General features: G+C 45.4%; 1 protein-coding gene across 4 annotated transcripts in view; it reads left to right on the top strand.

Moving 5' to 3' along the window:
- Positions 1–16,904, top strand: part of ENOX2 (ecto-NOX disulfide-thiol exchanger 2) — a 292,330-nt gene that overhangs the window by 137,642 nt on the left and 137,784 nt on the right. For all 4 annotated transcript variants that reach the window (XM_029607117.1, XM_029607116.1, XM_029607118.1 and 1 more), the window contains one exon: positions 15,069–15,281. In XM_029607117.1, the coding sequence (XP_029462977.1) occupies positions 15,069–15,281 (213 nt within the window). The remainder of the gene's footprint in view (positions 1–15,068; positions 15,282–16,904) is intronic.

Below are 16,904 nucleotides of genomic sequence, written 5' to 3'. Positions count from 1 at the left end.
ACCATACCAAACCATGATGTGTTTCTTCTCCAAAGAAAAACTACCAAACCCCTCGGGTCTGGGAGTCTGAGGGAGCTGGCCATCCCAGACACAAGCGCCTCAGCAGAGCCAAAAATGAACCCTCTTCTGGTCGGACTCCGTCAGGCCTCACGCCATTTCCCATTGCTGCAAGCCGTACAACAGCTGATCGACCTGGAATGGAATGCCTCGGAGGCCAGTTTCAAGGGAAGACGGGCCCTAGAAGCCCTAATCCCACTGGAACCCTCAGCCAAAGACCTCCTAGGGTTCCCCAAAATGGACACCATGGTCTGCGCAGTCACAAAGCGCACTACCATTCTAGTCTAAGGAGGAACGGCACTTAAGGATGCCCAAGACAGATGTCAGGAGTCCATCCTTAAACAATCATTTGAGGCAGCAGCTATGTCACGGCAGATCGCTGCCTGCAGTGCCATGGTGACACGCGCATGCTTGTCACAGGCCAGGAACACAACCACGCCCGTCGAAACATTAGAACCAGCAATATCCTTCCTCACGGATGCGACCTCTGATCTGGTGTGCACTTCAGCCAGGGGAATCTCATCCATTGTGGCAGCCAGAAGGCAACTCTGGCTCCAAAGCTTGTCAGCCGACGCGATGTCCAAGATGAAACTCACGAGAATGCCATTTAAAGGAACCTTCCTGTTCGGCAGCGAACTGGAGAAGTTAGCCGACAAATGTGGCGAATCTCCAGTAACTCAGTTACCGGAGGACAAGATCAAGAAAAGCCAACGCCTCTCTCCCTGGACATTCAGGGGCAGAGGATAACAGCATTTCAGACTGTACAAGAATACATACCAAGCACCTGGCCTCGCAGGCAGGGGCCAGTCCTTTCGGAACAAACACAACAAGAGGGGAGCCGGCTCAGGTCCCAGCCGCACCCCACAATGAGAATCAACAGACCCATCCACAGGAAGAAGCCATAGGGGTCAGGCTTGCCTGATTCTACCAAAGATGGGTCGCGATAACGTCGGACAAGTGGGTCCTAACCATCATTCGAGAGGGATACTTTCTGGACTTTCACAGCATCCCTCCAGACAAATTTGTGAAATCTGCCTGCCTTTCCCCCTCTAAGAGGACGGCAGTGGAAACCACTCTAATCAAATTGCTCGCCTTAAAGGCTATAACACCGGTGCCCATGCACCAGTGAAATACTGGACACTATTCCATCTATTTTATCATCCCCAAGAAAGAGAGAACGTACCGGCCCCTACTGGACCTCAAGTCGGTCAACCGCTACCTGAGGGTATCACACTTCCGTATGGAAACCCTACGCTCGATCATAAGGGCGGTACAGCCGGGAGAATTTCTGACCTCCCTGGACCTGTCAGAAGCCAATCTGCACATCCCGGTTCATCACGATCATCAGTGCTTCCTACGCTTCGCAATCCTGGACCATCACTACCAGTTCTGAGCACTACTCTTCGGACTAGCTACAGCCCCTCGGACGTTCACCAAAATCATGGTGGTCGTGGTGGCGACACTGAGGAAAGAAGGAATCCTCGTTCACCCATATCTGGACGATTGGCTGATTAGAGCAAAATCCCCAGAGGAAAGTCATCAGACGACCACCAGAGTCAAGAACCTCCTGGAGAACCTCGGATGGGTCGTCAACGCAACCAAGAGCTGTCTACAGCCCTCCCAATCTCTGGAATACCTGGGAGTCTGGTTCGACACCCAACAGGACAAGGTCATTCTTCCCCCTACAAGGAGAAGGAAATTGATGGACCAGTTGAGAAAACTGTTGAACGGTCCTAATATGGAACCTAACATCGTGTAACTACAGCAAGGGTTATTTTTCCCTATATGCAACACCTTGCACTTGTCCACATTAAATTTCATCTGCCATTTGGATGCCCAATCTTCCAGTCTTGCAAGGTCCTCCTGTAATGTATCACAGTCTGCTTGTGATTTAACTACTCTGAATAATTTAGTATCATCCGCAAATTTGATAATGTCACTCGTCGTATTCCTTTCCAGATCATTTATATATATATTGAAAAGCACCGGTCCAAGTACAGATCCCTGAGGCACTCCACTGTTTACCCTTTTCCACTGAGAAAATTGACCATTTAGTCCTACTCTCTGTTTCCTATCTTTTAACCAGTTTGTAATCCACGAAAGGACATTGCCTCCTATCCCATGACTTTTTAGTTTTCGTAGAAGCCTCTCATGAGGGACTTTGTCAAATGCCTTCTGAAAATCCAAATACACTACATCTACCGATTCACCTTTATCCACATGTTTATTAACCCCTTCAAAAAAAAATGAAGCAGGTTTGTTAGGCAAGACTTCCCTTGGGTAAATCCGTGTTGACTGTGTTCCATTACATCATGCTCTACAATTTTGATCTTGAGGATAGTTTCCACTATTTTTCCCGGCACTGAAGTTAGACTCACTGGTCTATAGTTACCCGGATCGCCCCTGGAGCCTTTTTTAAATATTGGGGTTACATTGGCCACCCTCCAGTCTTCAGGTACAATGGATGATTTTAATGATAGGTTACAAATTTTAACTAATAGGTCAGAAATTTCATTTTTTAGTTCCTTTAGTACCCTAGGATGCATACCATCCGGTCCAGGTGACTTGCTACTCTTTAGTTTGTCAATCTGGCCTACTACATCTTCCAGGTTCACAGTGATTTTGTTCAGTTCATCTGACTCGTCACCCCTGAAAACCATCTCTGGAACTGGTATCTCCCCAACATCCTCATTAGTAAACACGGAAGCAAAGAATTCATTTAGTCTTTCTGCAATGGCCGTATCTTCCCTAAGAGCCCCTTTAACCCCTCGCTCATCTAATGGTCCAACCGACTCCCTCACAGGTTTCTTGCTTTGGATATATTTTAAAAAGTTTTTATTATGAGTTTTTGCCTCTTTGGCCAACTTCATTTCAAATTCTCTCTTCGCCTGTTTTATCAATGTTTTACACTTAACTTGACAATGCTTATGTTTTATCCTATTTTGTTCAGATGGATCCTTCTTCCAATTTTTGAAGGATGATTTTTTGGCTAAAATAGCCTCTTTCACCTCACCTTTTAACCATGATGGTAATCGTTTTGCCTTCCTTCCACCTTTCTTAATGCGTGGAATACATATGGACTGTGCCTCTAGGATTGTATTTTTAAACAATGTCCAAGCCTGTTGAACACTTTTAACCTTTGCAGCTGCACCTTTCAGTTTTTTCTGACTATTTTCCTCATTTTATCAAAGTTTCCCTTTTGAAAGTTTAGTGTTAGAGCTGCAGATTTACTTATTGTCCCCCTTCCAGTTATTAGTTTAAATTTGATCATGTTATGATCACTGTTGTCAAGTGGCCCCACCACCATTACCTCTCTCACCAAATCCTGTGTTCCACTAAGAATTAAATCAGTTGTCACACTGAACAATCTTCAGGTTTGTGCATCCCCTCACTGGTCGTCTTTTTAAGTTTAAAGTGGACTCTGACTGCTTGACAAAAGGTGTTGTTTATATTATCAAATGCCCTTGCCCACTTTTGTATGTTGGGAAGACCACCCGGATGCTCAAGACCCGTATGATAGAGCATTGCTCTAACATTCGCCTTCATAGATTAGATGAACCCTTGGTTTCACATTGGTTGGACTGCGGCCATTCCATTTCTGATCTCTCCTTCTCAGTTATTGAGGTGGTTCACCGTCCTCCACGGGGTGGTGATTTCCCCGAGATCCTGGGTCGGAGGGAACAGAAATGGATTTTTACCTTGGATACTGTTTCTCCAAAAGGACTTAACAAGGATATCGAGTGGTATCTCTTCTACTGAGCGGATGACTCCGCCGCTGTGTTTTACTTTGACAGCTCTTGCGAGACTGACTGCTTTCGCGCCTTTTTTACCTTTAAATGTTTGTGAATTGTGAGGGCGCTCGCGCTCCAGTGATTACTGCTAAAAGGTATGTAATACATGTTATATATTGCTGTAGCCTTCTCACCACTTTTACATAGTGACTTTTACTTACTTTATCTTTTAGATTATAATCGCTTCTTTGGTCCCTCCCGATGCAGCCTAGCGAAACACGGGACCGTGTCGGGGGACTGCCATAATATGTCTGCTATTTGATTCATGGAGTTGCCATATTTACACTGATAAACCTTTGAGTTTGGAACTTTAATAAAGTGCCTTTTGAAATAATTGGTGGTGATAAGTTCTGCCCTGCACCAGTGTACTTTTATACTTGCGGATGTGCAAGGTTCTTGCTTCTTCTCTATTTGGTAATTGAAATCTCCCATTATTATTGCACTGCCAAATTGGTTTGCTTCCCTGATTTCTCTTAGCATTTCATCATCTGTCTGACCATTTTGTCCAGGTGGACGGTAGTATACTCCTATCACTATACTCTTGCCCAACACATATGGGATTTCTACCCATATAGATTCTACTGAGCATTTAGTCTCTTGTATGATCTTTATCCTGTTGGACTCTATACCCTCCCGGACATAAAGTGCCACACCCCCGCCAAGTTGATCCTCCCTATCATTGCGATATAATTTTTACCCTGATATAGCACTGTCCCATTGGTTATCCTCCTTCCACCAAGTTTCTGTGATGCCAATTATGTCAATCTCATCATTTGCTGCTATACACTCTAACTCTCCCATCTTACTTCTTAGACTTCTGGCATTGGCATACAGACATTTCAAAGTGTGTTTTTTGTTTGTTTTAACAACCTGCTTTTCAGTTATTTGGAATAATTCGGAAATCATTAGTTTTGGTGATTTTTTACATATAGGCATATGGACTATGTTTGCTTTTAATGGAACCTCTCTGTTGAGATGCCCTAACTCTCCTGTTTCATTAGTATCCTTCATGGATACATTTCTCCGAACCATGCACTGCTGAGTGACTGTCGGCTTTCCCCTTTGTTCTAGTTTAAAAGCTGCTCTAACTCCTTTTTGAAAGTTAGTGCCAGCAGCTTGGTTCCACTCTGGTTAAGGTGGAGCTCATCCTTTCGGAAAAGTCTCCCCTTTCCCCAAAAGTTTCCCCAGTTCCTTACAAAGCTGAATCCCTCTTCCCTGGACCATCGTCTCATCCACGCATTGAAACTCTGGAGCTCTGCCTGCCTCTGGGGTCCTACACGTGGAACAGGAAGCATTTCAGAGAATGCCACCCTGGAGATTCTGGATTTTAGCTTCCTACCTAAAATCCTAAATTTGGCTCGATTTATGAGCGTCTATTTTCCTAATCTGTATACAGCCACGACTCCTGGGCACTCGATGCCATGAATGTGCTAGAGATACACAATTTATCCCTAGAGCGGCCTTTTTAGTGCAGTGACTCATTTGCCTTTTGCATCGAGCACCCAGGAGAGGTGATTGTGCGCACGTTTAAAAAAAAAAAGTGCATCCGGTTTGGATGCACTTTTTAGTGTGTCAGTATTGCATCGGCCTGAGAATGGGTGTTAGTGATAGATATATGATGTCCACAAATGTAGAACTTAAATTTACTGATCCCATGCTTTTTGGCCTTTGATTTCTCCTTTCTTTCTTTTTTTTTTAAGAACTGAATTTTGTTTTAGGACTGCTAAGGCAGTGGAACTATAAAAAAAAAAAAAAATATATATATATATATATATATATATGCAATGAGGCCAAAATAAGAAGGTCAAGGCAAAAAAGTTGAGAGACTGAGTGCATGTCCATGCGGTAGCTCGAATGAAGAATGACTGAGGGGGCTCATGAGGCAACATACACGCAGGAGATCCCACACATGCTCAGTAACACTTTTACTGGGCTCTGAGAGTTGGGCCCTAATCAGTGTTGTTGGATGATGTCACCTTCGCTTTAGAGCTGAATCACACCTGCTTGTCAACATAGAAGGTAATTTTCAAAACTATTTCCACAGGTAAACAGTGCTTTTCCCATGCAGTGGGCTTTTATATTTGCACTCACTGTAGATAAGCTTGCGCATATATTGTCATTATGTACATAACTTTACCTGTAGTGGAGGGTTTTGCAACTATGCACACACTTTTATATTTTCAAAAGTATGCGCATGTTTTGTCTCAAGAAAACTAACATGCAAGTTAGTATTTATAAATATCTGTGAATAGCTTTTCTGGGATAATTTTCAAAGTGAAAGTATACATACATATACTTTCACTATGAAAACTGGTACATTGTGTGCAGGAGAAAGTTTGTGCAGACTTTACACCAGTGTGCATAATCTTAAAATGAATCACCTTGTGATTTGGGAAGTAAAAATAATCTCTATAGCTGGTTTGATTATGTTTCCAAATATCTTTAAGGCTATATAATTTGATAAGAGCTTTAATACAGAGTAGATACATCTACAAAGAAGATTGTTTAGGATTTATCCAATACAAGATCAAATATGCATTCCAGTTCTCACCAATGTAAATGGCCAAAATTTTAAAACTTGACAACACATCTTCTAACCTGTGATAAAAAGCATTTTGGCCTGTGTTTGGTCCTTATAATTTACTAAAGTCATATGAGCTGAGTATATGAAGTATTATCCCAGGACAATCAGGATGATAGTCCTCACATATGGGTGACGTCACTGGACAGAGCCCTATCATGGAAAACTTTCTGTCAAAGTTTCTAGAAACTTTTGACTGGCACACTGAGCATGCCCAGCATGCCATGATCCCTCGAGCCACAGGGTCTCCCTTCAGTCTTCTTTTTTCCGCGCTGCAGTTAGCCTTGCGGTGAAGGAGCCTTGTGTGATACTTCACACATTTTTTTCCTCACGGAAAAAATTGAAAGAAATTCTCAAATTTAATCCCCTTCATAGGGTCTCCCATTTTCACATCGATCGGCGAGTAAATATTTTTTGTTCCAGTCAATACCGCTCCAAATTTTCTTGTCAGAAAGCAGTCGATGGCTGTCTGGCCTTCAGAATGACAACGGGGTTTAAAAAATGCCCAAATTGCCCTCGCACGATGTCCATCACCGGCCCTCATGTCGAATGTGTCCTGTGTTTGGGCAAGGGACATAGTGTCACAACATGTCCACAATGTGCCGAGATGACGGCCAAAGGCAGACAGGCTTGTCTGGAAAAGATGGAACATCTCTTTCACATTCAGCTACTTACATCGACACAGTCGTCACCGGCAGGAGCGGCTAAAAAATTGGTAATTAAAACCAAGCGGCATCCTGATGGAAGCGGTGACATCGATCAAATCGACCTCTGTGCTTGAAAGGAAAGGCACAAACATCGACTGACTTCTACCCCCGATGTCGGCTCAATTACCGGGGTGGCTTCAATGGCCATTGAGCCACCACCGAAGAGGACTAGAGTAGAGGAGCCGTCGACGCCCTCGATGCCTCTTACTCCAAGGCGATCCCCACCGATATTGGTGCCGGATACTGCGCCACCACATGGACCTGTGGAAGAGCCAGTTCTGCCTTTTCTGCCACCCCCTATAGCTGCTCTGACCTCACCAGCTATAAGGGTGGAACTGGACAGATTCATCTGCCAGGTAGTAAGGGAAGCTCTACGAGATCTTCATCCATTGATGCCGATGCCAGCACCGGCACCAATGCTGATGCCGGACTCATCGGTGTTCACACCACTACTCGCTAAACTCGATGCCCTGATCGGTGCCCTGCTGATCCAACCACTACCATCGAAGCCGATGACTCCGATTGACCAACCAATTCCTGATCCTCTGGATGATGACGCCTCAGATAATTCACCGATGCCTGAGCCAATATTGGGACCATCTGGAATTTCTCAACCGAGGCGGCCGATTACTCCATCGGTGCCATCAATTCCAACATCAACCTCCATTGTTGCCACCGACAAAACCATTGATATCTTTACATCCTTCGATGCCATTTTTCATCCCTCACTCCACTCCTCCACGGCGTACTTTATCAGATACCTGGGATGATGTGGACACCGATTCTTCCATCTCCACCAGAAGAAAGGAGGAAGTCACCTACTGAGGACCTCTCCTTTTCCAATTTCATGAAAGAGATGTCAGATACAATTCCTTTCCAGTTAGTAACTGAGGAAGACACGAGACAAAAAACTCTGGAGGTTCTACAATTTGTAGATCCCCCTAAGGAGCTGCTTGCCATACCAGTGCATGAAGTCCTCGTTGATCTCCAGCATAGATTGTGGAACCATACTTGTTCACTTCCACCAGTGAACAAGCAGACTGACGCCACTTAGTCCAACATATACCAGGTTTTCAAAAGCCTCAACTCCCATACCAGTCTGTAGTGGTGGAGTCCACCCAAAAACGATCAAAAAGAATCCGCCCACATTCATCCATGCCTCCTGGCAAGAAGCAAAAATTCCTGGATAGTCTGTGGCGAAAAATGTTCCAAGGTTCCATGCTTGTCTCCAGAATTGCATCATACCAATTATATATGACACAATACCAATGCAATTTATGGAAACAGATGCAAGAGTTGTCTGAATCTCTGCCTCAGCAACATAAAGATTCCTTAAATAATATTCATAAGGGCCTGGAAGCAGGTAAACACGAAGTGCGTGCAGCCTATGACTGTTTTGAAACATCTTCCAGGATGGCAGCAACAGAGATTAGTGCCCGCAGATGGGCTTGGCTAAAGGCTTCTGACCTCAGGTCTGAGGTTCAGGAGAAATTGGCAGACCTGCCTTGTACTGGGGACAATCTTTTTGGAGAGAAAGTACAAGGTGCTGTTGCGCAGCTAAAGGAATGTGAGACACTGCACCAACTCTCCACTGTTTCGACAGAGACTTCATCTTCTGCAAGACGTGCAGCCAGAAAAGACACCAGAAAACCTTATTACAGACCACGAAGATATTATCCTCCAGCACCTCGTGGTAGGACAGCAAGGCCATCCAAGAGAGGTCAATCCAGGCAACCAAAGGCATCTAGACCTCAGCCTCCCCCTCAGACAGGCCCAGCATCAGGGTTTTGAAAACCTGCCAGAGAACAGCAGCTACTCCATCAACCCATTCCGGGATGTACCAGTTGGAGGCCGAATCTCCTTCTTTCTACCCAATTGGTCAAACATCACAACAGATAAATGGGTACTATCCATTATAACTTAAGGTTACCATCTGGCGTTTCTCACAGTGCCCAAAGACTCTCCACCAAGGTCTCTTTGGGTACACAAACATCATACCACTCTTCTGCAAACAGAATTATCCACCCTCCTGAGAGCCAGGGCCGTGGAACCAGTTCCCCGACCTCAGCAGGGCAGAGGATTCTACTCCCGCTATTTTCTCATACCAAAGAAATCAGGAGGGCTACGTCCCATCTTAGACCTCCGAAATCTCAACAAATTTCTATGGAAAGAAAAATTCAGGATGGTCTCATTAGGCACCATGCTTCCCCTTCTTCAAACAGGAGATTGGCTCTGTTCTCTGGATCTTCAAGACGCTTACGTTCACATTCCAATATTCCCTCCTCATCGCAAGTTTCTGTGCTTCCTGGTGGGTCATCAACACTTTCAATACCGGGATCTGCCATTTGAATTTGCCTCAGCACCCCGAGTATTCAGCGGCCCATTTACGCAAGGAAAGCATACACGTTTTCCTTATCTGGATGACTGGCTCATCAAAAGCCAATCAAGACAAGGAGCTCCCAACTCTCTCAAGTTCACAATCAATCTGCTTCACTCGTTGGGATTTCTAATCAACTACCAAAAATCCCACCTCATATCACCTCGCTTCCTACAGTTCATCGGAGCAGATTTGAACACCACCATATCAAAACCCTTCCTCTCAAAAGACCGCGCAGACACACTCTCCAGATTAGCAAAATCTCTGCGCACAAAGGAAACAGCGTCAGCCCATCAGTTCCTAACTCTGCTAGGCCACATGGCTTCCACAGTCCACGTCACTCCTATGGCCAGATTAGCCATGAGAATAAAGCAATGGACATTGAGATCACAGTGACTCCAAGCCATTCAACCACTGTCGTCTCCAGTTCATATAACCCACCAGTTACATTCATCTCTCTTCTGGTGGACGAACAACTTGCTCACAGGCCTTCCTTTCCAGCAACCAGTTCCACAAGTAACATTAACTATAGATGCATCCACCTTAGGTTGGGGAGCACAGTCAAACAATCTTCAGACTCAAGGTACTTGGACAAACCTCGAAGCAACATTTCAAATCAACTTCCTGGAGCTTCAAGCTATACGTTATGCTCTCTATGCGTTCAAGGACTGCCTTTCACACAAGACTGTTCTAATACAGACAACACAGTTGCCATGTGGTAAACAAACAAGGGGGTACAGGCTCTTATCTCCTATGCCAAGAAGCCGCACACATTTGGGACTGGGCCCTGTCACATTCCATGTTTCTCCAGGCCACTTATCTACAGGTCGATACAGTAAGGCCGCGGTAGAAACAGTGCGGCAGTGTCAGGCGCACCCTTCCTCCCCGCACGCACAGTTCTCTTCACTAAGTCCCCGATACTCTCTTCTAATTGCATGCAAATGCATGCCGCGGCTGTGAAGCGATAGGGAAGGGTTATGCCCGCGCAACCCATTTTACTGTATAGGCGCTTAATACAGCACCTATACAGTAACCTGGGTGCGCTGGTACCTGTCATTTCAAATGTCATTTCAAATGACATTTGGAATGACAGGCACCGGGAGGAGGGAAGCGGCGAAGCAACTTACTTCTTGCTGTGTCTCTCCTCCTCCCGGAGCAGGGCGCGAAAGCAGCCTTGCTCCGGGAGGAGGTGGGACACAGCGGCGAAGCAAAAAAAAAAAACCAAAGGCGCGTGTTCGATTGGGCGGGTGGGCGCGTGTTCGATCGGGCGGGTAGGCGGCAGCAGTGGCGGCAGAGAAGAAAAAAAAAACCAAAAGCAATTTTTTTTTTTCCCAAAAAGCAACAATTTTGGTTTTTTCCAAAAGCGACTTACTTTTGGGATCTGTCAAGATCCCAAAGTAAGTCGCAAAAGTAACTTACTTTTCTGAAGCCATCAGGAACAAGATCGTAGCTCCTCCCGATGAAGACGAAGATGGCCGCCTGCACGGGAAAGCGTGCAATTGGCCGCTGTAGACGTGACGTCACGACGTTTGGCGTCACGGGATGTGACGTCACGTCTTCAGCGGCCAATTGCACGCTTTCCCCCGTGCAGGCGGCCATCTTCGTCTTCGTCGGGGGGAGCTACGATCCTGCTGATGGCTTCAGATCCCGGGGGGCGGGTGGGCGCGTGTCCGGCTTCCGCCGCTGCCTGGATGGGTGGGCGCGTGTCCGGCTGGATGAATGCCCGTGCGATTTTGGCGCTCATGGCATGAGCGCCAAAATCGCACGGGCATTCATTCCGGTGGGGGCCGTGCGTTCATCCAGGCAGAGGGAGCCGGAGGTCGTTCGCCGTCGGCTCCCTCTGCCTGGATGAATGCCCGTGCGATTTTGGCGCTCATGGCATGAGCGCCAAAATCGCACGGGCATCCATTCCGGCGGGGGCCGTGCATTCATCCAGGCAGAGGGAACCGTGGGCCGTTTTCGCCACCGGTTCCCTCTGCCTGGATGAATGGCCGTGCGATTTTGGCGCTCATGGCATGAGCGCCAAAATCGCACGGGCATCCATTCCGGCGGGGGCCGTGCATTCATCCAGGCAGAGGGAACCGTGGGCCGTTTTCGCCACCGGTTCCCTCTGCCTGGATGAATGGCCGTGCGATTTTGGCGCTCATGGCATGAGCGCCAAAATCGCACGGGCATCAATTCCGCTGCTGCCCCCGGATCCCGGATGCCGCTTTTTTTGCTTCTTTGCTGCCCCCCCGCTGCCGCTGCTGCCCCCGGATCCCGCTGCCCCCCACCCCCGCTGCCGAGGCCGCTTACCCGCGAAATCGGGAGGAAGGGAGAAGGGACTACCGTAGCAGGCCCTCACCTTGCTACTTTTTCGGGTTTTTTTTTTTTTTGCTTCGGGAGGAGGGGACCGGACGGGGCTGCAGGAGACCGGACTGGGGCTACACCGGACGGCTGGACCAGGGACCAGGGCAGGTAAGCAATGTTTTTTACACTACACTACACTACACTAACACCTACTAGGGGGAGGTGGTAAACTAGCACGTTAAGGCCGCGGCAGAACAGCGGGTTACTGAGGAGATAATATCAGCGCCCGTTACAGTATCGGAGGGGAATAGCTAATTCCTTCATTATACAGCTTTTTCGTTCATTTACATGCTGGGTGCGGAAAGGGTTATGTGTTTATTTTAGGAAGCGCTAAGGACGCGTGAAACTGGAGACTGTATTGCTGGACCGCCTTACTCGTCTGTATTGTGCGCTCCCAGCACGTTACAGACGGGGAATCTTTAACTGAATGTTACTGTATCGACCTGCTAGTAGGCATACACAACGTAGTTGCAGATCGCCTCAGTCGTCAGTTGCAACCCCACGAATGGTCCCTGGACCCTTTAGTAGCAACCAGGATATTCCAAAGTTGGGGTCAACCAATAATGGACTTCTTTGAATCCGAACTGAATTACAAAGTGGACACATTCTGCTCCCTGCACAAACAGAAAAACCACTTAGCCAGGGACGCCTTTGCTTGCCCTGGAACTCAGGCCTTCTATACGCGTATTCCCCGATACCGCTAATAACCAAAACTCTAGTGAAGCTACAACAGGACAAAGGGTCAGTGATACTCATAGCCCCGTATTAGCCTCGACAAGTATGGTTTCCCATACTTCTCGACCTCTCGATCAGGAAACCAATTCGCCTGGGCACAGCACCCACTCTCATAACTCAGGATCAGGGCAGGTTGTGCCACCCCAACCTTCAAACCCTATCCCTCACAGCCTGGATGTTGAAAGCATAATCCTTCAACCACTAAATCTTTCAACTAATGTATCTCAAGTGCTTGTAGCTTCACGAAAACCTTCCACACGAAATCCTATTGTTGTAAGTGGAAAGGTTTCACCACGTGGTGCACACAGAAATGTATTGACCCTTTTTCCTACCCCACATCATCTTTATTGGACTATCTCTGGCACCTTTCAGACTCTGGTCTCCAGACTATGTCAGTAAGGGTACATCTGAGTGCCATCTCAGCTTACCACAAAGGAGTAGGGGATGCCCAGATATCAGTGCAACCCCTTGTCAGTAGATTTATGAGAGGTTTAATTCAGCTAAAACCCCCGTTATGGCCACCAGTCATAGAATGGGACCTTAATGTAGTATTAACAAGGCTCATGCGTTCTCCCTTTGAACCTATAGATTCCTGCGATATTAAATTTCTTACATGGAAAGTTGTCTTCTTAGTAGCTATTACATCTGCTAGAAGAGTTCGTGAGTTACCAGCACTTGTCACATACTCACCCTATACAAGGTTCCTACATGACCAAGTGGTCCTATGTACTCACCCAAAATTCCTTCCCAAGGTGGTTACGGATTTCCACTTGAATCAGTCCATAGTCTTGCTCACATTCTTCCCAAGACCTCGCTCTCACCAAGGTAAACTGGTTTGCACACCTTAAACTGTAAACGTGCACTTGCATATTACCTAGACCACACATCAGTTCATAGGAAATCCACACAGCTCTTTGTTTATTTTGATAAAAACAAACCGGGTAAGGCAAGTGGGCAAACAAACTCTCTCCAACTGGCTAGCAGATTGTATAGATTTCTGCTATGAAAAAACAGGCCTTCCTCTCCAGGAACGCATAAAGGCGCACTCAATAAGAGCAATGTCAACCTCAGTAGCGCACTATCGTTCAGTTCCAATTGCTGAGATTTGTAGGGCTGCAACATGGAGCTCTCATCACACATTTGCAGATCATTACTGCTTGGACAAGGAAGGACGACAAGATTCAGCCTACGGATAATCTGTCTTAAAGAATTTATTTCCAGTATAATTCCAACTCCTTCCACATCCAACCTGCTGTGATTTCAGGCTGCCTCATCTTTTCCAACAGTACATCAGTTGTTGTGCCTGTTGCACAAGTTGTATGCTGTTGGTCCACAACAAATATGACTCAGCCTGTAGCTTGCTAATCACCCATATGTGAGGACTATCATCCTGCTTGTCCTGGGATAAAGCAAAATTGCTTACCTGTAATAGGTGTTATCCCAGGACAGCAGGATGTAGTCCTCACGAAACCCACCCGCAACCCCGCGGAGTTGGGTCCAATATGTTTTATTATTTTATTTTTGGCTAACGCTTATTGCTACAAACGAGACTAAGGGAGACCCCTGTGGCTCGAGAGATTATGGCATGCTCAGTGGGCTCGGTGTGCCAGTCAAAAGTTTCTAGAAATTTTGATAGAACGTTTTCTGTGATAGGGCTCTGTCCAGTGACGTCACCCATATGTGAGGACTACATCCTGCTGTCCTGGGATAACACCTATTACAGGTAAGCAATTTTGCTTTCCAAGATCCTAAAGTGGCCTTCTGGTTCTGAGTAAAATCTAGTTGGTGTAAAAGGCAATAAATCTTATGTATCAGAATGAAGAACCTCCCCCTTACTTACATACACACACACACACACATACACATACACAGACACACACACTATGTTTGTCGAACCCAAGCTGTTTTGTGAATGGTTCATACTGATCAGGTAGGTTTCTTATAGCATTGCTGTTTGTAAAATGTTCCCTTTTAATTGGATAAGACATTCCTCTAACAGTAAGAGAAATATAAATGGTATGTGTACCTTTTACATAGCTTCAAATGGTAACATAAGCAATTACTGGAGCTTGTGACTGTAAAGCTTACTTATGTAGTTCGTTATTCAAGTGTTACTATTGCACATGAAGACACTTCATTACAAAAAAATACCTGTTTGCAACTGTAATTACATTGCAAACAGTACTGTCTGCTTGTGGCTGTATTTATGTGATACACAATACACCACCTATCTAGGAACAGTAATTACCCAACATATAATACAGCATCTGCCTTGTCAGTAATTGTTTAATGCACAGAATAGGGGGAGCCTTAAACAGTATTGCATAATATGTAATATAGTATTTGCATGTGCCATTATTATAATGTCATACCATGATTTTAATTGCATAAAAGAGCAAGCAATGAAACTACAACAGTTGTACATTACTGAAGATGCTCACAAGTTACAATTTTTCTTTTGTGTAATTCAGATGATTTCAAGTTCCGGGAAGCTATTCATACCTTGTTGACCTGGATAGAGAGAGGAGAAGTGAACCGCCGAACTGCCAACAACTTCTACACTATGATTCAGTCTGCAAACAGCCACATCCGTAGGCTCATGAATGAAAAAGCTTTACATGAGAAAGAAATGGAGGTGGCTAAAGAAAGCTTCATGGTTGCACTATCAGGGATTTTAGTGCAGTGTGAGTAGCATCTCTCTGCTGAGTAATACTAGTGATTCCCACTGGTATTCTATTGTAATGTGAGTAGCAGCGCTGTGTCAGGAAGTAATAGTAATCCAAACAGGGATTCTAGTGTAGTGTGAGTATCATCTTTAGAGATTCTCAAAGAGATTCTTGTTCTTATGGTAAACAGAATTGACTCTGAGATGCTACACGCATCAGTTCTGGGTGGTTTTGTTCAGTGTTCTCGCGTATCATTTTGCAGGTGACTTTATTATCTGCAGTAGGTGTTGAAACTCTTAAGGGAGTAGAAAAAATCTGAGCTCTTAAAGAAAGCTTGAAGAGAGATCAAAAGTTTGGCAGCTAAGATTTAATGGAAAAAAGTATTGGAGCTTGCTATTTGCATGCAGAAGGCCGAGGGAAGCAGTAAATAATGAGGACTGAGGTATTCATAGTAATGTGCAAGAGCCCCTTGTTAAATTATTTTGCAAAAACAAAGTGTGTCTTACTGAGCAGCACATAGCTGTCAAAAGCCCCTTGATGATAAATTGATGGTACCAAGGGCCCCATGGTAAGAAACTGATATGTCACTCAGTACTGAAGACTACCAAATATGAATCTGGAGATGAGACCTGATGATTTCTGGGTTACCACGTCATTGGAAGAAGATAGTAAGAGAGAGTTAGTAGGATGTTGTGGGACACAGTAGGAAGTATAATCAGCACATCTCTTACAAATGATTGCTGGGACCTCATCTGAAGTAGTCTGTTTCAAGGAATAGAGAGAACATTGTGAATCTAAAGCAGGGGGCTACCAAAATGGTGCAATGTGCAATAAACCTATGATATGCAACTTAAGGACCTAAATATGTAGATCCTGGATGAATAAGACAAATACCTCAAAGTTATAAATAAATCACCTGAAGCAAGCATTTTTAACAGGGTTGATGATATGAAGGGTGGAAGGAAATATTCCTCTTCATTCAAGCAGACCAGTCAAGATGAACAGCTTATGCACACCGGCCAGGAGATAGACTGAGATCAACAAGCTCGCTGATGTAACCTCTTATATACATCTGTGCTCTTTTATACAGCCTGCCAGTAGTCTCTATCTCCAGCAAATGGTAGACAAGTATCCCATGCTGTGGACTGAAATTTGGATAGATTAAGATGTTAGGGGACTGCTTCTGAGGTGAAATTAGAAGACTCCATTCCTCAGGGTAGTCCTGGACCCATTTGGATCAATTTAGGAAGCTCCCACAGTGAAAGATGTGATATCCCTCCTCTGATTGAGAAGTGCCAGGACAGGGGGCTTCCAATGTGGCTCATAGGACCTGGGTTTAATTTGGTCTTTTTACCCAGTTCTCCCTTTTACCCCACGCTCTGTTTGCTACACCTCTCCTGCTTCCTAAATTTAAATTTACATTTCAGTGAACTCCTTTCTCTTTCTTAAAGAGATAAGTTGAGCCTTTGTTTGGTCTCCACTGTGTAATAAACTACAAAAAAAAGAAAATCTGCCAGGGCTTGTGCTGTGCAGCTACTGTTTCTTGGTGCAGGACCATAGGGGAAGCCTTCTGGGAAGTGAGTGCTTGATCTCCATGGCGGGGTCTGTTGGCAGAGGGGAAATAGCGGCTGGCTTAAAGTG

This window comes from Rhinatrema bivittatum, chromosome 6 (genome assembly GCF_901001135.1).
Source record: "Rhinatrema bivittatum chromosome 6, aRhiBiv1.1, whole genome shotgun sequence".
Taxonomy (NCBI): Eukaryota; Metazoa; Chordata; class Amphibia; order Gymnophiona; family Rhinatrematidae; genus Rhinatrema; species Rhinatrema bivittatum.
Note: the sequence above shows the minus strand (reverse complement) of the source record. Positions and strands in the feature narration are given on the sequence as shown.